This window comes from Schistocerca nitens, chromosome 1, assembly GCF_023898315.1.
Source record: "Schistocerca nitens isolate TAMUIC-IGC-003100 chromosome 1, iqSchNite1.1, whole genome shotgun sequence".
Lineage (NCBI taxonomy): Eukaryota > Metazoa > Arthropoda > Insecta > Orthoptera > Acrididae > Schistocerca > Schistocerca nitens.
In genome coordinates, this window is record NC_064614.1 from 1,099,578,343 (window position 1) to 1,099,601,678 (window position 23,336).

A 23,336-nucleotide genomic window follows, 5' to 3' on the forward strand; every position below is an offset into this window, starting at 1 on the left:
CTACCTCAAATGTACTTCAAAAATCGTGATCCCATACCAAATATATCATTCAAAGCCCTCATAGTATCACAATGGTTCTGAAAAAATATGAACAGTTCACAAAGTACAGACAAAATACAATTTCATAAGTGTGAAGTTATCCATCTGTGTAATTGCATAAACATGTGTCACTGATGTAGTAAAAAATGTTTGTTTCTCTGTTAAATAATCAGATAGCTGTGTAATTTATGTGTTAGAGAAATATGGTACCGATGTGTAAAGTTGTATAAGCAAATACCATATTACCTAGGGCTCCTTGTGCTTGCCAAACACATGGTACACAAAGTAGGCGTGTACCCCCCTGAGGATTAATGTAATTATACCCTCAGGTGTTACAGATTACAGCAGTGGAATGAAATGTATCACGGAAAACCTTTGTATCATTGTACTTCAAATATCTTTAAAAATAAATGATTTAAGTACAAAATTAATCACTCAAATACGTGTCCTGTAGCGCTAAACTGTGCGTCTTGCTGTAAGATAATCTCTGTGGAAGTGTCGTAGTTATTGTCCTCCGAAAGCTAAGTTCTGCAGAAGCCAATGTACTTACCTCAGGATAAACAAAAGTGAAATGCTTTGCGTATAGATATCTTCATTATTATGCTTATTGCCGTGATCAAGGAAGTACTGTGCTGTAACGTATTGTTGTGCTACGGAAAAGGCAGCCTCATTGTAGCTATACCACAAAAGTTACTACTAAAACATGTTTTACTTTCCAGAATAATACAGAAAAACTGTGCAGATATAAAACAGAAACACTGCAAAAGCAACATTGTAAATTGTCACTCATTAGTAGCGTCGTGATAAAATCGTGTAGCTGTCACGTAAACTAACCACTGTGTCATCTGGTATCTCACTGAAAGTACTTTAAACCCAGAATGTATTTTCAAGTAAACCAAAATGTAGCATTAAAATCTCATTAGCAGTACCAGTATATGTTCTAAGTATGTAAGCCTTATAGTTGTTACGTAATCGTGCAACTAACAAGCAAGAATGTACACACGCAATAACACTGTGACGTCTGTTCACTATAACAATGCATTCGTAATTTCTGTTTAAATAAGTTCTCTTGGTTCTTTATTGGATACTTAACTTCAAACATTGTTGCATGGTAACAGTTTCTAAGTCTGACAATGCACACTAGAAATGTGAAGTGAAACGTTTTATGTCAAAGACTAAGTTAAAAGGCAGATTATCTTTCAATAAACGGTTTTACATGTGAAATGTGGTGTAAACCTTTACTCTTCCTAGTACGCAGTGTTTCAACTTCGATGCAATTATCATGTGGTATACGTCGGTAAAGAATACTGGAATTTTTCTCAAGGTTAGCATCTATGTAATTTTTCCCTGAGCCAGCTGGCGCACGCGGCTGCCTGCGGTGCGAGTCATTGTCTGTCTCTTTGTTGGCGGACGTCGTTATTAGGATCAGGAGACCTAACTTTTGCAAATTCACCTTGTCGAGAAGGCCCTGCCCTGTTTGAAGCTCGCCAGTTCTGATGCAATTCAGCTCTGTCGTTACGATCATATCGTCTGTCGTCATGTCGGTAGATTCCATAGTTTCTTTCTTGTCGGTCACATGGTGGAGAATTTCTCCCTGAATCGTAACTGCGTACTGGACCGTTGCGTCTAAAGTTATTCTGTCTCCCTTGATAATAATTATTTTGGTTCCCAAATTGTCTGTTTCTCTGATTGTCTCTGTGATAGTCACTACCACGGAGAGGTGATCTTTCCCTGTAGTTATTACTACTCTGCCAACGGTTGTCATACGGGTGGTGTCTGTTTTGGTCACGATTTGTGTTGTGAGAATAGCCTTGTTGTGTCCAGTTATTATTTCTTTCATCGCGGAATTGCGACGGATGTGACCTGTAATTGTTGTGTTCCTGTTTTCGCGTTCCGCGATTGTCAGTGTCAATTTCTAATTCTTGTAAGAGTCCCTGAAAAGCTTCAGTGTCGTCTTTGCAACGTCCTGCCAAAATAACATGTCGTAAATGTTCAGGTAATTTGATTAAGCAAATGCGGATGAGTTCTGAGGGGCTGTATGGGTTTGACAGGTACTGATTCTTGTGCAACATGTCTTCAATATATTTCACAAGACTGGAAAATTCAGATTGTTCGAAATGTTTCATCATTATGATGCTATGTTTTACTCGGTCTTGTGTAGCTTGAGACCAATATGCTGAGAGGAAGGCATGGTATTCTCCTTCACTGTGACAATCGTGAATGACCGATCGCATTCTTGCAGCTGGTTCTTTCTCTAAATAGCCACACATAAATTCTAATCTGTGCTCTAATGACCAGTTGGGAGGAAAACAATGAGAGAATTGATGTAGCCACGCTTGTGGATGAATGTCGTTGCCAGAATTCTTGAATGATTTAAATTTATGTGTAGTAATGAACAGCTTATAGTCAAAATCAGCATGTCGGCGAGTCGCATATCGGTCATTGTTACGTCGTTTCGGCGGTTCCATTTCAAAATTCGGTGCACCTTGCCAATTTCTTTCATAATTTCCGATATGCGCTGTGTTATTATTTTGTGGCTGTTCCGTATTTCTATGTCCCTCTTCCCGTATTGGGGCGCGAGTGTCCTCTGAAATACGTAATTCTTGTATTACCTGTGTCAGCTGATCTTGTTCTTCCCGGATTTCTCTTTGGTGTTGCGGATTAATTTGATTCTGATTTTGTTTGAATTTCCTAATTTGTTCGCACTCTTCTGTGTCATTAAAGACTACCGTTTTTGTGTCATTCAGATTATCATCTACCTTCGTAGATAAATTATTTAGCTGATCCGAAAGTTCAACTACTTTCACTGATAATGAACTAATTTCCTCCATGTGTCTTTCTGAACCAATTTTCAGAGTATCTGCTGTGTCCTTTAAGTTTTCCTGAGTTTTTGCAAGTTGCGTAACCGAATCGGTAGATGCAACTGAGTCAATTTTAGCTTGCAAGGTCTCATGATTTTCATGAACAGTAGTTTGCAGTTCTTTTATGGCTGCTTCGTGATTCTGTAATGCATTTCCATTCCGCGAAAAAATAGGTTGAAAATGCTCACAAATTTGTGTTTTTACGTCATTACAAACTTTTTGACATTTCGATTCAATGTTATGTAACTCAGTAGTTAAATCTTCACGTGTTTGTTCAAGCGTGGTGTCTAACTTCCGAAGATTTTGTTCCATTGTGTCTAACTTTTGAAGCTTTTGCTGTGTTTGTTTCTGATTTTGTTCCACTGTGTCTAACTTTCGAAGATTTTGTTCCATTGTGTCTAACTTTTGAAGCTTTTGCTGTGTTTGTCCCATTTGTTGTATTAATTGTAATAACAATGCACTGGTGTCTGAAACATGTTCCTCAGTGCTTTTCGGCAGTGAATATGCACCGGCAACATTCACATTTTGACAAGCAGAAAATGTGTCTTGACTTATTTGAGAAAACGGTGAGGACCCAAAACCTGAGTCTACAGTATTTGCGAGATTGTGTCCTGTCATTTCAGATTCCTGAGGCGAGCTATTGCCGACCGTTCGATCGATAATGCTTCCCTGTTCACTAAGTGTTTCACTGTCTACGCCATTATTTGCCGCCCGCTCCATTTCCCTATGCACAGTTACCAAATTACTAGTTTGAACATTAGTTAATTCATTACACGGTGGCGCTAACACACTGCTTTCGTCTTCACTGTCATTTCTCAGTTTACTTTGGAGCCTAGATTACGTTTTTCACACGCCATTATTGTCACAATATTTCACACAATAACACAGAAAAGCACAATTTGAAGAGCAAAATAAGAAAACACGTTAACGTACCACTGAAAATAATATCTAGTTAATTGCAAGCGCGGCTGCGAAATACTTGGTGCAAATCTACATGCATGCCACAACCGTTTTACTGTACAACAATGAAAGACTGCAACTACAAAGGAGATTCTATCTACAATTACGCGCTAGCAATAAACAATAGCAACACTAATTACACAAACTACAAGAAAAAAGTCAGAAGATTCCAGTGAGGTATCCTGGCTAAGGGTCGACATATGAAACGTCCCCTTTGAACAATTATACATGACTGTGCTTAAACTGACACACAATACTTTTAGCGCAACGCAATCTGAGTTTCAAAAATCCCTACAAAAAAATGGCCCTGACTAACATTAACCTATACGTTTCACAAATCACTTACCTCACAAAAATCTTCGTTACTCGAACTACTGCAAAACAGCGAGCGCCACTACTGCCAGCTAAATAAAAGATTCAAACTACAGAAAGCACTAACTACTGATAGGCATAGTTAGCAAATGAAAGATTTTAATAGAGGACAAAAAATGTATTTACCTTATTAGTCATAATATATATAGCAGTTCATGACATCGATTCTTACAAATCTACTGTTTCTGATGGACACACCTCCAGATTATCCATTCTCAAAAATCCGCCATCTCACTTCCCCACATCCACCACTGCTGGCGGCTCACCACCAACTGCGCAGCGCTACTCGCTGTTAACATCCAGCTGCCCAACACTACAATGGCAGACAACAATGCAAACTAGCCACAGACTGCACATAGCACAGCCAGTGATTTTCATACAGAGCGCTACGTGGCGTTACCAATATAAAAACCTAAACAGCCTACTTAAAAAGGTCGGATTGTAGCCTATCACGATTGCGGTTTATCGTATCGCGACACTGCTGCTCGTGTTGGTCGAGATCCAATGACTGTTAGCGGAATATGGAATCGGTGGGTACAGTAGGATAATACGGAACGCCGTGCTGGATCCCAACGGTCTCGTATCACTAGCAGTCGAGACGACCGGCATCTTATCTGCATAGCTGTAACGGATCGTGCAGCCACGTCTCGATCCCTGAGTCAACAGATGGTGACGTTTGCATGACAACAACCATCTACACGAACAGTTGGACAACGTTTGCAGCAGCATGGACTATCAGCTCAGAGACCATGGCTGCGGTTACCCTTGACGCAGCATCACAGACAGAAGCGCCTGCAATGGTGTACTCAACGACGAACCAGGGGCCACGAAAGGCAAAACGTCATTTTTTTCGGATGAATCCAGGTTTTGTTTCCAGCATCATGATGGTCGCTTCCGTGTTTGGCGACATCGCGGTGAACGGACATTGGAAGCGTGTATTCGTCATCGCCATACTGGCGTATCACCCGGAGTGATGGTGTGGAGTGCCATTGGTTACACGTCTCGGTCACCTCTTGTTCGCATTGACGGCACTTTGAACAGTGGACGTTACATTTCAGCTGTGTTACGACCCGTGGCTTTACCCTTCATTCGATCCCTGCGAAACCCCTACATTTCAGCAGGACAATGCACGACCGCATGTTGCAGGTCCAGTACGGTCCTTTCTGGATACAGAAAATGTTCGACTGCTGCCCTGACCAGCACATTCTCCAGATCTGGTCAATGGTGGCCGAGGAACTGGCTCGTCACAATACGCCAGCCAATACTCTTAATGAACTGTGGTATCGTGTTGAAGCTGCATGGGCAGCTGTACCTGTACACGCCATCCACGCTCTGTTTGACTCAATGCCCAGGCGTATCAAGGCCGTTATTACGGCCAGATGTGGTTGCTCTGGGTACTGATTTCTCAGGATCTATGCACCCAAATTGCGTGCAAATATAATCACATGTCAGTTCTTGTATAATATATTTGTCCAATGAATACCCGTTCATCATCTGCATTTCTTCTTGGTGTAGCAATTGTAAAGGCCAATACTGTATTTTGTACGAGCTGTAAATAAATAGTAGCCACTATTAAAGTTCCAACCCCCGTAATTAAAATTGCTGATATGCATTTTTCAGATACTGAATTCGTTGTAAAACAAATAGTGGGTGATACGGCATTTTTTATCATATTAAAATCCAGATGATTAAAAATCACAAAAATATCCCACTTTAGTCAAAAAACGTTCTTTCAGCGTTGACCTGTGTTACTTGTAGCTGAATTGGTATTAGTGATGATGTCTCTGAGCACTATGGGACCTAACTGCTGAGGTCATCAGTCCCCTAGAACTGAGAACTACTTAAACCTAACTAACCTAAGGACAGCACACACATCCATGCCCGAGGCAGGATTCGAACCTGCGACCGTAGCGGTCAAGCGGTTCCACACTGTAGCGCCTAGAACCGCTCGGCCACCCCGGCCGGCAATTGGTATTAGTATCTAAATGCCTAAAAAATAAAATATCGTGGGTTGGAAATCGATATTAGTTATATTGGAAAGAAATAATTGCAACTCTCAGGATACGGAAATGCAAACGGAAAGAATAGCATCTATTTTTCACAGTGAAAGAGCTTGTTTTAGTTTTAGACTACAATACGCGTGCGAGGCTGCGGTGGCGTATGCTCGCCTCTTGTGCGCAGGCTTCAGCACGGCGGACGTGACGTGGCTGCCTGTGAACCCCAACTACCCGACTGTGAACGCCGCACTCCAGGACTCGGTGGACGGCCGCAGCCACATCAAGACGTACCGCCTGCTGGCGCAGCTGCGGCAGGACGAGTCCCTCCACAACAGCAACGCCACCGTCACCAGCACGGGCAGCGTCTTCCTCTTCAGCAGGGGGCAGTAGGTTCCACTTGCACGGTCCTACCAACCTTGTAGATTTGCATTTTCATGTATAATCCGCATTAAAGTACCCGGCGGTTATAATCAGTGTACAGCTACCCACAGAGGTCAGAGGTGGGCTGTAATTATCGTACAGAAGCGAAACTTGGTAGATATTCCAATGCGTTACTTTCGGAACCGACTTACACTGGAAAAACATAGCCCCAATTTTGGCAACACGGTGCAAATCTGTCGCTGTGAATGGAGGAAATTTGTATAGAAATGTTTTCACCTGCAATGTATTGGGAAGGGGTGTGGGCAGAAAAGCTAAAATAAGCGAGAATGACAATGTTGATTTTATTGTTAACGCCGCTTACAGCTTGTTAAATATAAGCACCGGTGACGTCAGTGAGTTGCTGTTCATTGCCAGATTTGCACGTGGTGGCCGAAAGTGGAAATAATTTTTTTCCTGAGTAGATCCGTTCCACATCAACGCTTTAGTATATCTACCAAGTTTCGCTGCCGTACGATAATTACAGTTTACATTAGACTTTTGTGTGTTTTTTCCAGAGTAAATCAGTTACACATTAACGCATTAGCATATCTACCAAGTTTCGCTGCCATAGAATAATTACACTGAACGTCTGTGAGTAGCTGCAGTTTAATTATGACCACCTGATAGGTTAACAAGGCTTTTTAAATGTGGAATACACATTATCACGATGACTTCCTGTTAAAAACTGCCGGCCGCGGTGGCCGTGCTGTTCTACGCGCTGCGGTCCGGAACAGCGGGACTGCTGCGGTCGCAGGTTCGAATCCTGCCTCGGGCATGGATATGTGTGATGTCCTTAGGTTAGTTAGGTTTAAGTAGTTCTAAGTTCTAGGGGACTGATGACCTAAGATGTTAAGTCCCATAGTGCTCAGAGCAATTTGAACCATTTTGTTAAAAACTACTCTCTATTTTTTGCTCTTTATTATAGCCCACTACCCAGTATTCTACAATAGACCATATTTTCTATCTGCAATTACTATTAGTAAGGTAACACTGCCACCATCATCATCCATATTATTGCTACTACTACTACTACTGCTGCTGTTGCCGCTGCTGCGTCTGCATATGTCTCCCTTCACCATTATTACTGGACTTTTCAAAAAGACTCATCTGATTTCACAAGAGTGTGTGTTGTACATGAATGAAGACAGGAACGAGGGCCTGAAAGCGTAAATGAACAGATCCATGAGTATAGAAATAAATGAAGAGACATGTCACAAGCATGGATGAAAATAGGATGCGTAAAATTATAACTAACTGTTGACCAACAGGAAAAAGATCAGTAGATACATCAAGAAACGGGTGGAGAGGTTAAATAACTGTCACAGAGCATGAAAGCAGTGCACAAGAAAACATAACAGGCAAGTGTGTGAAACTAGAAGAAAGAAGAACAATGAAAAGGACGAAAAACTTTTATATTTTAAAAAGAACCATCCGAAAGTACAAGGGAGTATTTTTTACATGCATACACATAAAATCTTGGGGTGATTTTTACAATTAGTTTTAGAGCATAGTTTTCGTTTAACTTTCGCAAATGTTAAGTGTACTCTCTATCGGCGGGAGTCAAATTCCGCCCAGACTTTTGCCATCACGTCTGGAGATACTGCATTCATTTCTTTTTCTTTTCTGCGTCGAAGTTCATCCCAAAGTATGTGGAATGGAAAGCACATAGGCACAGTCTTTCATAACCCACAAGAAGCCCACACACCATGAAATAAGGCGACCATGGAGGCCGACAGTGAAACTCAAGATCCGTATACTACTCGTACATACGACCGATTCATCGTTGAGGCAGATCACTGTTAAGAAACACTGTTACTCTGATTTGATGCCTTATAAATGGTTTTGAAAGCTGCGAAACTGAAATGAATAGGTTTGTTTATAAATAATAATTCTGTTACCAGTGACGATTTCTTCATTTACGGTACTTTTCACACGACTCGTTTCGGGAAATGAATCCCATTTCAAAGTGAGTTTTTTGTGTATACCATGACATTTCTACGTAATGTCGTCGATATGCGAGAGTCTGCTTCATTTCTTATGGTCCATTCATGCTGAGTCTCACACACACTAAACATCACACACAACTTGCTGTACACTTTGTTTGTTGTTGTTGTTGTGGTCTTCAGTCCTGAGACTGGTTGATGCAGCTCTCCATGCTACTATATCCTGCGCAAGCTTCTTCATCTCCCAGTACCTACTGCAACCTACATCCTTCTGAATCTGCTTAGTGTATTCATCTCTTGGTCTCCCGCTACGATTTTTACCCTCAACGCTGCCCTCCAATGCTAAATTTGTGATCCCTTGATGCCTCAAAACATGTCCTACCAACCGATCCCTTCTTCTAGTCATGTTGTGCCACAAACTTCTCTTCTCCCCAATCCTATTCAATACCTCCTCATTAGTTACGTGATCTACCCACCTTATCTTCAGAATTCTTCTGTAGCACCACATTTCGAAAGCTTCTATTCTCTTCTTGTCCAAACTATTTATCGTCCATGCTTCACTTCCATACACGGCTACACTCCATACAAATACTTTCAGAAACGACTTCCTGACACTTAAATCTATACTGGATGTTAACAAAGTTCTCTTCTTCAGAACCGATTTCCTTGCTATTGCCAGTCTACTTTCTATATCCTCTCTACTTCGAACATCATCAGTTATTTTACTCCCCAATTAGCAAAACTCCTTGACTACTTTAAGTGTCTCATTTCCTAATCTAATTCCCTCAGCATCGCCCGATTTAATTTGACTACATTCCATTATCCTCGTTTTGCTTTTGTTGATGTTCATCTTATATCCTCCTTTCAAGACACTGTCCATTCCGTTCAACTGCTCTTCCAAGTCCTTTGCTGTCTCTGACAGAATTACAATATCATTGGCGAAACTCAAAGTTTTTATTTCTTCTCCATGGATTTTAATGCCTACTCCGAACTTCTCTTTTGTTTCCTTCACTGCTTGCTCAATATACAGATTGAATAACATCGGGGAGAGGCTACAACCCTGTCTCACTCCTTTCCCAACCACTGCTTCCCTTTCATGCCCCTCGAGTCTTATTACTGCCATCTGGTTTCTGTACAAACTGTAAATAGCCTTTCGATCCCTGTATTTTACCCCTGCCACCTTCAGAAATTGAAAGAGAGTATTCCAGTTAACATCGTCGAAAGCTTTCTCTAAGTCTACAAATGCTAGAAACGTAGGTTTGCCTTTTATTAATCTTTCTTCTAAGATAAATCGTAAGGTTAGTATTGCCTCACGTGTTCCAACATTTCTACGGAATCCAAACTGATCTTCCCCGAGGTTGGCTTCTACCACTTTTTCCATTCGTCTGTAAAGAATTCGCGTTAGTATTTTGCAGCTGTGACTTATTAAACTGATAGTTCGGTAATTTTCACATCTGTCAACACGTGCTTTCTTTGGGATTGGAATTATTATATTCTTCTTGAAGTCTGAGGGTATTTCGCCTGTCTCATACATCTTGCTCACCAGATGGTAGAGTTTTGTCATGACTGGCTCTCCCAAGGCCATCAGTAGTTCTAATGGAATGTTGTCTACTCCCGGGGCCTTGTTTCGACTCAGGTCTTTCAGTGCTCTGTCAAACTCTTTACGCAGTATCTTATCTCCCATTTCGTCTTCATCTACATCCTCTTCCATTTCCATAATATTGTCCTCAAGTACATCGCCCTTGTATAAACCCTCTATATACTCCTTCCACCTTTCTGCCTTCCCTTCTTTGCTTAGAACTGGGTTGCCATCTGAGCTCTTGATATTCATACAAGTGGTTCTCTTCTCTCCAAAGGTCTGTTTAATTTTCCTCTAGCCATCCCTGCTTAGCCATTTTGCACTTCCTGTCGATCTCATTTTTGAGACGTTTGTATTCCTTTTTGCCTGCTTCATTTACTGCATTTTTATATTTTCTCCTTTCATCAATTAAATCCAATATTTCTTCTGTTACCCAAGGATTTCTACTAGCCCTCGTCTTTTTACCTACTTGATCCTCTGCTGCCTTCACTACTTCATCCCTCAGAGCTACCCATTCTTCTTCTACTGTATTTCTTTCTCCCATTCCTGTCAATTGTTCCCTTATGCTCTCCCTGAAACTCTCTACAACCTCTGGTTCTTTCAGTTTATCCAGGTCCCATCTCCTTAAATTCCCACCTTTTTGCAGTTTCTTCAGTTTCAATCTGCAGCTCATAACCAATAGATTGTGGTCAGAATCCACATCTGCCCCTGGAAATGTCTTACAATTTAAAACCTGGTTCCTAAATCTCTGTCTTACCATTATATAATCTATCTGATACCTTTTAGTATCTCCAGGATTCTTCCAGGTATACAACCTTCTTTTATGATTCTTGAACCAAGTGTTAGCTATATTCAATTATGCTCTGTGCAAAATTCTAAAAGGCGGCTTCCTCTTTCATTTCTTCCCCCCAATCCATATTCACCTACTATGTTTCCTTCTCTCCCTTTTCCTACTGACGAATTCCAGTCACCCATGACTATTAAATTTTCGTCTCCCTTCACTACCTGAATAATTTCTTTTATCTCGTTATACGTTTCATCAATTTCTTCATCATCTGCAGAGCTAGTTGGCATATAAACTTGTACTACTGTAGTAGGCATGGGCTATGTGTCTATCTTGGCCACAATAATGCGTTCACTATGCTGTTTGTAGTAGCTAACTCGCACTCCTGTTTTTTTATTCATTATTAAACCTACTCCTGCATTACCCCTATTTGATTTTGTATTTATAACCCTGTAATCACCTGACCAAAAGTCTTGTTCCTCCTGCCACCGAACTTCACTAATTCCCACTATATCTAACTTTAACCTACCCATTTCCCTTTTTAAATTTTCTAACCTACCTGCTCGATTTAAACATGGAAAAAATATTCGATACCAGAAGAATTATTTATAGACAAACCTAAACGTTGCCACATTCAGATATCTGTGAGTGGTGCTCCATTATGTTCAAAACTGGAATTTTCGGTATGTTCTCGCAATTGCGGAGAAAACCAAATCTTCATCTTTTCCACGTACGTGATTCCTGTTCCGAAAAAGCTGGAAAAAATAGGTGGTTAACGTTCCCGTTTGAATGGACCTGACAAGAACATCACCCATCAGTCTGATTCTTGTAATTTTTTATATTTATGTCACGTGAAGTTCAGAACTCATATAGCAATGGCCAAAGCTGTTAGATACAACTCTCAAAATTACTGGAGGAAATCGACTCTGAAGATTTCAAAGGAACTATAAGCCAGTGAAGAGAAGTTCATTTTCGTGACGTGTCGCGTGGTTCACTCTGACGGTGACAGTGAATGTGCTAAATGTGTGCTACTGCTAAAGACTGAATATCATTCCTCATTCTATGAATGCTGTAATTTATGACTGCAATTATCTGTCACATTGTTTATGGAATTTCATTCTAAGCTAGCCATTTTTGTTACTGTTTTTGAGGAATAAAAGAAATTCGGTAGCGTCTTGGTATAACAACTGGGTACTCAGGTTCGAATCTTCGTCATCTTCTTTTTCGTTTTGGTGTTTCCTTCAGTTCGAATACTTACACAATTTAAATATAAAATTACTCAAATATATGCTAATTAGCGCAATCTGATCGTCACTTATTACGAAAAATGAACGTCTTCTTGTTTCTACTACATATCGTACACATTGCAGATGTAAACTCTTAATTGTCGTTAGTTTGTAAAAGATGGTCAATAAAGATTGTGTCACCATCTTGTCTCCTTGTGGTTAGCGTTACTGATTGTCGATTGTGGGACTCCGATTTCGAATCCTGGCCGGGTTAGGGATTTTCTCCTCTCGGGGTTAGGTGTGTAATTTACAGTCACCATCATCGTCGAGGAAATCGCCGAAGTGGCGTCAAATAAAAGACTTGCACTAGGCGGCTGAACAGCTCCATAAAGGGTCTACTGGCTAGAAATGCCGTTCGCACGTTTTATTTCAATGCACAGAGCATGCCTCGAAAGCTCCTACGGTACCGACTGACCGCCGCGTTATCCTCAGCCAATAGGCGTAAATGGATGGTATATGGAGGGGCATGTGGTCAGCACGTCGCTCTTTCGGCCGTTGTCAGTTTTCGTGACCGGAGCCGCTGCTTCCCAGTCAAGTAACTCCTCAATCATCCTCACACGGGCTGAATACACCCCACTTGCTATCAACGCTCTGCGGACGCGAATGGTCACCTATCTGAGTGCTAGCCAAGCCCGACAGCGCTTAACTTCGGTGATCGACGGGAAACAGTGTTACCACTGCGGCAAGGCCTTTGGTTCATTTCAATAAAGATCTGTTTGAATTAAAAAATACGGATTTATTGACAGTCTCATAAAATACCGATAATTAAGAATTTATATTTCGAATAAAAATTGGAATTTGGCGTGTAATATTTAATTAGAAAAAAAGGAGATGTGCATTATTCATAAAATTATTGAATGCATATGCGTTAATTAGCATATATTTTATGAAATTTATATTTAAATGATATAGATACTCGAAATTAAACGAAAAAGTACCACGAATAGAAAAGTCCGTAGCGAGATATGAGCCAGCGATCCATTGATAACCCGTCATTCTTGAACACTATTGACTCAATCACACGGCCCGTCCCTTAATCGCCATAATTTATGTAAATAAGGTTACTCGGAAAACTTCAAAGTCGATTCTCTCGAGAATTTTTGAGAGTTCCATCGAACAGCTTTGGGCCATTGACATTTGAGTCTAAACTTCGTGCACCATAAAAAAATAATAACAAAATGCAAAAATCCGGTTGCCTCATCACTGAACGCTAAATGTGAAATGAAATTAGTATATTTCATTTCCATGCCCAGAAGGAATTCACAACACTCAGCACATTGTTGTTTTCCATCGTCGTCGAGTGATTGTAACAACTGAGTCCTGTATGGTAAGAAACATAAACATCAGCGTGACAAACTCCAGACAGACACGTGGGTAAAGGTAAAGTCCTGGTTCGCACCATGAGTAGTTTTCTGTGGACTGACTGCAAAGCTCTGTTGAAATAGCTCTTAGTCGTGAGCGAGCACACCGGGCGACCTGTGGAGTTACATAAACAGCCAGTGTCTTGAAACTTCTGGTCCCATAGTCGAATGCTTTGAGCTGCAGGGGAGAAGGTGCAGTGCCGTATTCTCGTGAAATATCACGCCACACATTTGTAACTCAATTGATCGCGTTGAAATGGGGAAGGCAAAACGCTTTTTGGTGCTGTGTATTGATATCGAACTCACATCGTGTAAAGAACGAGCGAGCGAGTTAATTGCGCATAGGAGATCGCTGTCGACAACCACAGGATGTATGAACTCAACTACATCGCCAAGTTAAAGGTTCTGTTTTGATTCGTACGTTAATATTCATCCCAAGCCTCCACCTTCATTCATGTACGAGATATAGTCTTTGAAATCAGCGAAATGTTTTTGAAATACCCTATATTTCTAGGCCTACAAATGTTCAGTCACTCAAAGATATCTATCTGACAGTTTTTCTGTCGGAGTTTTTACACAGTTACTCAGTGGCACCTCAGGCCCGTAATTTACTGCCTGCTCTGTCGGTACTGTAGACTAACGAAATCTAAAATTTTCGCCGAGTTTAGATAGACGCAGTCTCTGTCGGCACACGTTTTCCCTGTCGTTCCTGGCTACAGAGCTCAATCCTCTGGCTCTATGCTCTGTTCATCATTAAGAATAAACCTGATGTAAACAAACACAAACGCTATGATTGGTCAGAAGCCGTAACTGGTATTCTTACGCTCTTGGAAGTACGTCATACTCATAAATTAGATATGCTATTGCTAATTTATGTTAAATGAAACTTTAAGATATTCTAATGTATTAACAGACATCAACATTTTTCTTAATCACGCTTTAGTTTTGTAGGTTTTATTTCATAAGTCGTGTGCGGTAACAGTCTCTGTACTGTTGTGCTCTGCTTGTCGCGCTGTTAATAAGCAGTATGGAAATGGCTGCTCTCTAGTGAAACATGCGTGTGCAACATGGTTAAAAAGTGCCGAGAAATAGATTGTTCTTAACGTTGTTCATAAATTTACATAAAACGTCGGCTTTGAAGCTTTCTGAGCGATGGCATTTGCTACAGCTATACACTAGCTGTGTTGCGGAATCGGTAGCATAGTAGGTTAATTGTCTGCTGCAGTTCATGACTCGGTGGTTCAAGTCGCGCCTTGGTCATCCCTTTTTTCGTTCAATTTGAAGTAACTACATTACGTAATTGTAAAACTCATCATAATTTTTTTATGAATAATGCGTGTCGTCTTGTTTCTAATTAAATATTGCACGCGAGGTTCCTGTTTTATTTGAAATGTAAATTCTTAGCTATCGATATTTTATTAAAGATTGTTGATAAAAGTAGCTCAAATTAAGAAAACATAACAGTTTAATTTTTAGGCCAAAAATGAAAAACCAAATACTCTGTTCTTATATACTGTGTCCATTGTTTTATACCACAGATGCACTCTCACACGAACCGGAATGATAAGTGTCGTAGAAACATGAAAAGGAATCATTTTCACAGCATTAAGCACGCCATACAAATGCTGCATTTTTACATATCCCACTGTGCCACTACGATATGAACCGAGTAGGGGATTTGTCGACAGAAATAACAAGACCGTTAAACTGGCAGACGTACCGGCACTAACGCATGCAGCTTTCTCACATGTCACTGCCGAACGACGCCGGGCTATAAAACGCCACATCATGAAAGAAGTGCAGAAAATGTGGCACCTGGGTGGGTTCGCGGATTCTATTGTTGATCGACTCGTTATCAACGTAGCAGATGAGAGCTTCAGAACTGAAATATATTGCTCACATTTGGATAAGGAAGGAGCTAAAAGATTATTAGACGACTGAATGTAATTAATACTTTCAGTTGCTTCAGTATTGAACAATACGATGAAACCCCTGCGGTACGCTTTTGCATCACACATAGCTCGTTCAGAAGAATTGCTTTTTGTTTATGTTAGAAATTTTCATCACTCTTGTTTTTAACTGGAATGCTATGTTAGGTGTGACGAGAGCATTTTATACTTTCCGTCTGGTCACCTAAGAAGCGTGCAGTAGTGCTGGAGTTTTGCCGAATATTGTTTCATTCTCTTTAAAAATTAAGTGACATTCGAAGCTGTATTATTTCTCTGCTCGTCTCTTTTAACGTTTGGGCTGCAACTGCTCATATCATTCCAGGTCAACTGGACCAGCTGGCTGGTCGGTTTTCTCCAAGTTAAATGTGCTGGTAAATCTGCTGTCCCGCATTATTGCTGTCTACGTGCGTGTAACACAGCATGATAAGTATCTTTATGATCATACTTGACTGTGGATAGAGCTTGGCTTCCGCTCCACGTGAAACGAAATCCAATGAGATTCAAGCAGACGTGGAAGAATTCGTGGCGTAATGTTTACATGAGGTTCACTCTTATGACGAACACGGCATAGAACGCGCTACGATATTCAGTGTCGATTGAAGCCTCATTACGACCCGCGTCACCCTGGCCTCTCCAATTCCTTGGGTGTGCAGACCTGTACTTCAGCGGCGTTAATGTGCCTGTAGTGCAAATGAGACATGTTGCTTCAAAAGATGACGCCCCTGTCATGGCTTTGTAGGGACTTCGGTCTGGTGTAGTTCTTGCAGCAGAAAGGTGAATTAGTTACCAGAAACGGTATTCATATTAGTTTCATCCACTTGTTTATTATAAGTATTTTGTGGAGAAAACAATGACCCCCTCTCCAGTTATACAGGGTGATTCAAAAAGAATACCACAACTTTAAAAATGTGTATTTAATGAAAGAAACATAATATAACCTTCTATTATACATCATTAGAAAGAGTATTTAAAAAGGTTTTTTTTCACTCAAAAACAAGTTCAGAGATGTTCAATATGGCCCCCTCCAGACACACGAGCAATATCAACCCGATACTCCAACTCGTTCCACACTCTCTGTAGCATATCAGGCGTAACAGTTTGGATAGCTGGTGTTATTTCTCGTTTCAAATCATCAATGGTGGCTGGGAGAGGTGGCCGAAACACCATATCCTTAACATACCCCCATAAGAAAAAACCGCAGGGGGTAAGATCAGGGCTTCTTCGAGGCCTGTGATGAAGTGCTCTGTCACGGGCTGCCTGGCGGCCGACCCATCGCCTCGGGTAGTTGACGTTCAGGTTTCATAACTAACCTTTTTCGTAGGACTCTCCATACAGTTGATTGTGGAATTTGCAGCTCTCTGCTAGCTCTGCGAGTCGATTTTCCTGGGCTGCGAACAAATGCTTGCTGGATGCGTGCTACATTTTCATCACTTGTTCTCGGCCGTCCAGAACTTTTCCCTTTGCACAAACACCCATTCTCTGTAAACTGTTTATACCAACGTTTAATGCACCACCTATCAGGAGGTTTAACACCATACTTCGTTCGAAATGCATGCTGAACAACTGTCGTCGATTCACTTCTGCCGTACTCAATAACACAAAAAGCTTTCTGCTGAGCGGTCGCCATCTTAGCATCAACTGACGCTGACGCCTAGTCAACAGCGCCTCAAGCGAACAAATGTACAACTAAATGAAACTTTATAGCTCCTTTAATTCGCCGACAGATAGTGCTTAGCTCTGCCTTTTGTCGTTGCAGAGTTTTAAATTCCTAAAGTTGTGGTATTCTTTTTGAATCTCCCTGTATATCAGTTTAGACCACTTAACAATAGAATTTAATTCAGATATGATGATACCTTCACATTGCTGCGACGACCATAAACACCTATTTGTCAAAAGTATACAAACTTATAAGTAACAATGTTAGAAAATTTCCCGTTGAAAACAGTCTCCATTCTTTCTTCCTTGGACGAAGTCTTAAGTCCATTTGGCATGATAATTCAAACATCTTTCTGTATTACAGGACACAGAGCGACGCGACAGTCGTGGCTATGAACGTGGGGTCTGAGGAAGCGACGGTGGACATCATTGCATCTCTGCCGGACGTCGACCTACCTACAACTTTCGTAGTATTCGCGTCCAGTGTAAACAGTGAATTGGATGAAGGGTGAGTGGATGGAACTGACGGCTGGTTTGTAGGTAAACTGTGAAAATCTAGTGGTGAATTCTCCCGGTCATACAAACAAACTTGTCATCCTCAATGCCGCTACATCACCTACCGCAGGGATATTCGGGTAACTTCAGCTGTCAGAACAAACAGGGTACTTTGGTGTTTAGGTGCCTCTCTGTGGACCACGATTTACAAAAGTTTTTATTGCACAGCGGACGAATGCATTGTAAGCCCGTGAGGGAGATTTCATTACAGATACCAATTCTCAGACAGATTTCCCTTCAGCGCAACTAACTATAGTTATGACAGGAAGTTTACAATACAGATGTAATTATACTGACACCTAGGAAGTCTAACAGTTAAGAGTCCCGTGTTTTTGAATTCAATAAACAAGTGGATATAAGGCTTCCGAAGTCGTATGTCTTCTACATCTACACCTATATCTGTACAGACACCCCGCAAGCCACCGTACGGTGCGTAGCGGAGGGCACTCTGTGCCACTGCTAGTCATTTCCTTTTCTGTTCCACTCGCTAATAGAGCGAGGGAAAAACGACTATCTGTATGCCTCTAAATGAATCCTAATTTCTCTTATCTTATCTTGGTGGTCCTGAAGCGCAATGTATGTTGCTGGCAATAGAATAGTGTGACTTTCAGCTTGAAATGGCGGTTCTCTAAAGTTTTTCAGTAGTGTTTCTCGGAAAGAATGACGTATTCCCTCCAGAGATTCCCATATATATTCCCGAAACATGTCCGTAACATCTGCGTATTATTCGAACCTACCCGTAACAAATCTAGCAGCCCATATCTGAATTTCTTCAATGTCTGCCTTCAATCCAACCTGTACGTATCGCAAAACCTCGAGCAGTACGCAAGAATAGGTCGCACCAGCATCCTGTATGCGGTCCCCTTTACAGGTGAAGGTCTCCTTTCTAAAGTTTCCTAAGAAACCGAAGTCGACCATTCGTCTTCCCTGCCACAGTTCTCACATGCTCGTTCTATTTCATATAGCTTCGCAACGTTATGTCCAGATAGTTGAACGACTTGACTGTGGCAATCAGGACATTACTAATACTGTATCCGAACATTACAGGTTTGTTCTTCCTACTTATCCCCATTAACTTACAAATTGGAAATTTGTGGTAAGGACTATGGGACCAAACTGCTGAGGTCATCGCCTCTAGGTTTACACACTACTTACTAACTTAAACTAACTTGTGCTAAGGACAATACACTCTTCCATGCCCGAGGGAGGACTCGAACTTCCGACGGAGGAAGTCGCGCGGACCGCGACAAGAAGCCTCAGACCGCACGGCTACCGCGCGCGGCTCATTAACTTACATTTTTCTATATTTAGAGCCAGCTGTATTTCATCACACCAACTAGGACTTTTGTCTAAGTCGTATCTTCCTACAATCACTCAACTTCGACACCTTGCCGTAACTGCGGCATAATCAGCAAACAAAGGCAGATTGCTGCCTACCCCGTCCGCCAAATCATTTATGTATATCTAGGGCAACAGCGTTCATATCACACTCCTCACGATATCCTAGTCTCTGATGAACGCTCGCCATCGAGGACAACATACTGGGTTCTATTACTTAAGAAGTCTTCGAACCACTCACATACATGTGAACTTTTTCCATGTGCTCGTACCTTCTCTGAATCATTTAATTTTCGTGAAAGCAGCTAACATAGAAGTCTCTTGCAAGTGCGACCATCTCTTAAATAGTGTTCCAGCCAGCAGATTTATTATCTTTATTGTCATAGTGAAACAGATATTTGTGTCCAGGGGCGTAGATAATTTTTTCTTCGGGGAGAGGGGGGTGGGGGGTTCAATTCTGCTCAGCTACAATATGTTCGTTCTGACTAGTATTCCAAAATATCGGCAGCTGCATTATTATAATATTTTTCGAAATTTTGGAACTGCATTTGATTCTATTAAAAATTGTGGTACAAATGTATGTAAATGAAAGCACTATAGAAGAAAAATCGTGAAGCTTATCGATATTGTTGTAAACCACTTCCTGACTCGCGAATTTTAGCCCCTATAATCTGCATGTAGTGCGAAAGTCCACTTCAAACGCTTTCTTTCTCAGCGTATACTGCTTAACATTTCAAGTCGGCCAGCATTGTTAAAGTTACTTCTGTCAACAAAAGAAGAAATGTCATTTTTTCAGATGGATTTGCAAATGGAAAAATATTAACACGATCGTACCTACCTTTCGAAATAAGCTCAACAGACTAAGAACGCCCCCTGCGGGTCTGGGGTAAGAATAGGCCCGAGGTATTCCTGCCTGTCGTAAGAGGCGACTAAAAGGAGTTTCAACCGTTTCGGCCTTCCATGTGATGGTCCCCCTTGGGGTTCGACCTCCATTTTTTTTCAAAATTCTACAGAAGTACGAGCCTTTTGGGGAAGGACGCCTTACGTGGTGTACCACTGGTCCTCAGTGCACTAAGACCTTGGCACTCAGCATTTGTACCGGCGTTGTAACCATACCCACTATTCCTCAAATTGGGCCTAAACGCCTGATGGGTTGTACAAGTTACGCCCATAGTGCGTCCCCATCTGCACCTACGATCATGATGGACTTTCCATGGCACCAGAAATCCAGCACGGTAGCCAGCCCGTTGTGGTGGGGTCGTCATGTACCCTCTAGGTTGTAGCCCCCTGACAACACAGGGATCGTACTGCCAATACCTGAGCTGCACCCTCCCCACGTCGGCCAAGGAGTAGATGCCCGTCTCCTTGGGGCATCAGGACTCCCGGCAACGGTCATCCTGCCAGGTGGCCCTTGCTGAGGCTGGGTGGCGCCCGTGGGGAGAGCCCCTGGTCGGAGTGGGTGGTATTGGGGCGGACGTTTCGCAGATGAAACATCAACACGTATCAGGTCGCTCTGCGGCCGAGTCTTTCAAAAGGAAAGGTACTGTCTCTGGTTCTGGTTCTCCTGCCCTTTCCCCCTTGGCCAATCCCTGGTAGGAGGGACAGGCCCGCCGGCTTGGGGCGAAGTACTTCCCCCGCTATTTGGTCTGTTCTCGAACTGATGGGGGGACGTTCGCCACCTCCAAGCCCATGTTCTTTGTTCAGCACATTGAGGACATCTTCAGGGAAATCGAGGCTCTCAGTAAGATGCGTTTGGGGTCCGTTCTTATAAAGACCACCTCCGCCACACAGTCGGCGGCGCTCCAGGCGTGCGACCACCTAGGGGATATCCCAGTGTCCATTGTCCCGCATCTGGCACTAAATAGGACGCAGGGGGTTATTTTTCATCGGGACCTCCTGCTGCAATCTGTGAGGAGCTCAGGGCCAACCTGGAGCGCCGAGGCGTGAATTTCGTCCGGGGAGTCCAGCGCGGCCCCAAAGACCGTCACATCGACACCGGGACCTTTATCCTCGCCTTCGAGGGGGATGTTCTCCCGGAGAAGGTAAAGGTGATGTGCTACCGGTGCAACGTGCGACCTTACGTCCCGCCTCCTATGCGCTGTTTTTGGTGTTTGCGCTTTGGGTACATGTCGTCATGGTGTGAGGCTGAGCCCCTTTGTGGCGATTGTGGAGGTCCTCTTCGTGAGGAACATACATGCACCCCACCACCTCGGTGCGTTAATTGTCCTGGCATCCACTCGCCTAGATCCTCAGACTGCCCCGCATATCAGAAGGAGAAGAAGATACAAGAACTCAAAACTTTGGATCGTCTCTCTTATTCTGAGGCCAGGAAGAAGTATGACCACCTCCATCCCGTGCCGTTGACCACTTCGTTTGCCTCAGTTGTGTCCCCTCCTTCCGCGGTATCCTCACCCCTATCCTGTCCCCCCTCCGCCTCCTCCCCCCATCCGGGGTCTCTGCCTCCGCCTCCCAAATCCCTCCCTTCCAAATCCTCCTCCCCCAGTGGCCCCCGCCCCTCTGCCTCAGGGGCCACCCTTCCTCCGCCCTCCTCCCCCCCCCCCCCGCTGCCTGAGAAGCGATCCTCTTCTCAGGCGTCCATCGGGGAAACGTTCCGGGCCCCAGCTTCCGAGGTCCGGCGTTCCAAAACGGACCCCGCGCGTGAGGACCTTCTTCGGGTCCAGCCCACCACCCCTGTGCCTCCTCGGACTTCCAAGAAGGCCCCCAAGAAGAAGTCTCTATCCCCCTCTCCACCCCGGCGCGTTTCGTCTGACGCTCCATCCGTGAGTCGCTGCTCCCGGCCGTCCTCAGTTTCGCCGGGACGCTCTGCTGCCAGCCGCTCAGCTGGCCTCTCGTCGGCAAATGATGCTGCCCCTCCTACACCACCAGGGACAGCGGCCGCAGCTGGCGACGACTCGATGGAACAGGATCCGCCTCCCGCCGGTTGTAGCGTTGTTCCCTCGAAACCTGGCCCTCCGCGGCCGTCGAGGTGACCAGCTCTTCCCCCGTCTCGTTCCCCCTCTTTTTTGACTAGCGATGGCCTTGTTACATTGGAACATAAGAGGTATTCGATCTAATCGGGAGGAATTACAACTGCTCCTCCACCTGCACTGTCCGCTCGTCCTTGGTCTCCAGGAAACCAAGTTGCGCCCGACTGACCGTATTGCCTTTACCCGGTGCGGTATGACCTCACCCCTGTGGACGGTATCCCAGCTCATGGTGGGGTCATGTTGCTCGTTCGGGACGATGTCTATTACCATCCCATCCCATTGACCACCCCACTCCAAGCAATAGCTGTCCATATTACTCTTTCTGCTTTTACTTTTTCAGTTTGTACCATCTACACTCCATCGTCATCCGCTGTTAGTCGGGCTGACATGATACACCTGATTGTTCAGCTTCCCCCGCCGTTTTTATTGTTTGGCGACTTCAATGCCCATCATCCCTTTGGGGCTCTCCTGCATCCTGTCAAAGAGGCTCACTCTTGGCGGATGTCTTCAACCATCTCAATCTTGTCTGCCTCAATACTGGCGCCCCGACTTTCCTCTCGGATTCTACTCATACCTACTCCCACTTGGACCTCTCGATCTGTTCTACCACTCTTGCCCGTCGGTTCGAGTGGTATGTCCTTTCTGACACCTATTCGAGCGACCACTTCCCCTGTGTCGTTCGTCTCCTGCACCACACCCCATCCCCACGTCCTTCGAGCTGGAACATACCGAAAGCTGACTGGGATCTTTATTCCTCCCTGGCGACCTTTCCGGACCACGATTTTCTCAGTTGTGACAGTCAGGTCGAATACCTCACGGCTGTTATCATCAATGCTGCCGAACGTTCCATTCCTCGTACTACCTCTTCTTCACGTTGCGTTTCCGTCCCCTGGTGGAACGAGGCTCGTAGAGACGCTATCCGTGCTCGACGACGTGCTTTACGCACCTTTCGCCGCCATCCTACGTTGGCGAATTGTATTGGATACAAACGACTCCGAGCGCAATGCCGTAGAGTCATCAAAGACAGCAAAAAGGCTTGTTGGGCCTCTTTCACCAGCTCCTTTAACAGTTTTACTCTCTCTTCTGTCGTCTGGGGTGGCCTGCGCCGGCTGTCGAGCATTAAGGCCCACTCCTCGGTACCTGGCCTGACCTCAGGTAATGAGGTCCTCATTGATCCTGTGGCTGTCTCCAACGCCTTCGGCCGGTTTTTCGCGGAGGTTTCAAGCTCCGCCCATTACCACCCTGCCTT

At 43.4% G+C, this 23,336-nt stretch overlaps 1 protein-coding gene across 1 annotated transcript in view; it reads left to right on the plus strand.

Moving 5' to 3' along the window:
• LOC126230763 (uncharacterized) overlaps positions 1 to 23,336 on the plus strand; it is a 436,134-nt gene that overhangs the window by 279,040 nt on the left and 133,758 nt on the right. The window contains exons 18-19 of the mRNA XM_049942407.1: positions 6,414 to 6,615; positions 17,572 to 17,715. Coding sequence (XP_049798364.1) covers positions 6,414 to 6,615; positions 17,572 to 17,715 — 346 coding nt within the window. The remainder of the gene's footprint in view (positions 1 to 6,413; positions 6,616 to 17,571; positions 17,716 to 23,336) is intronic.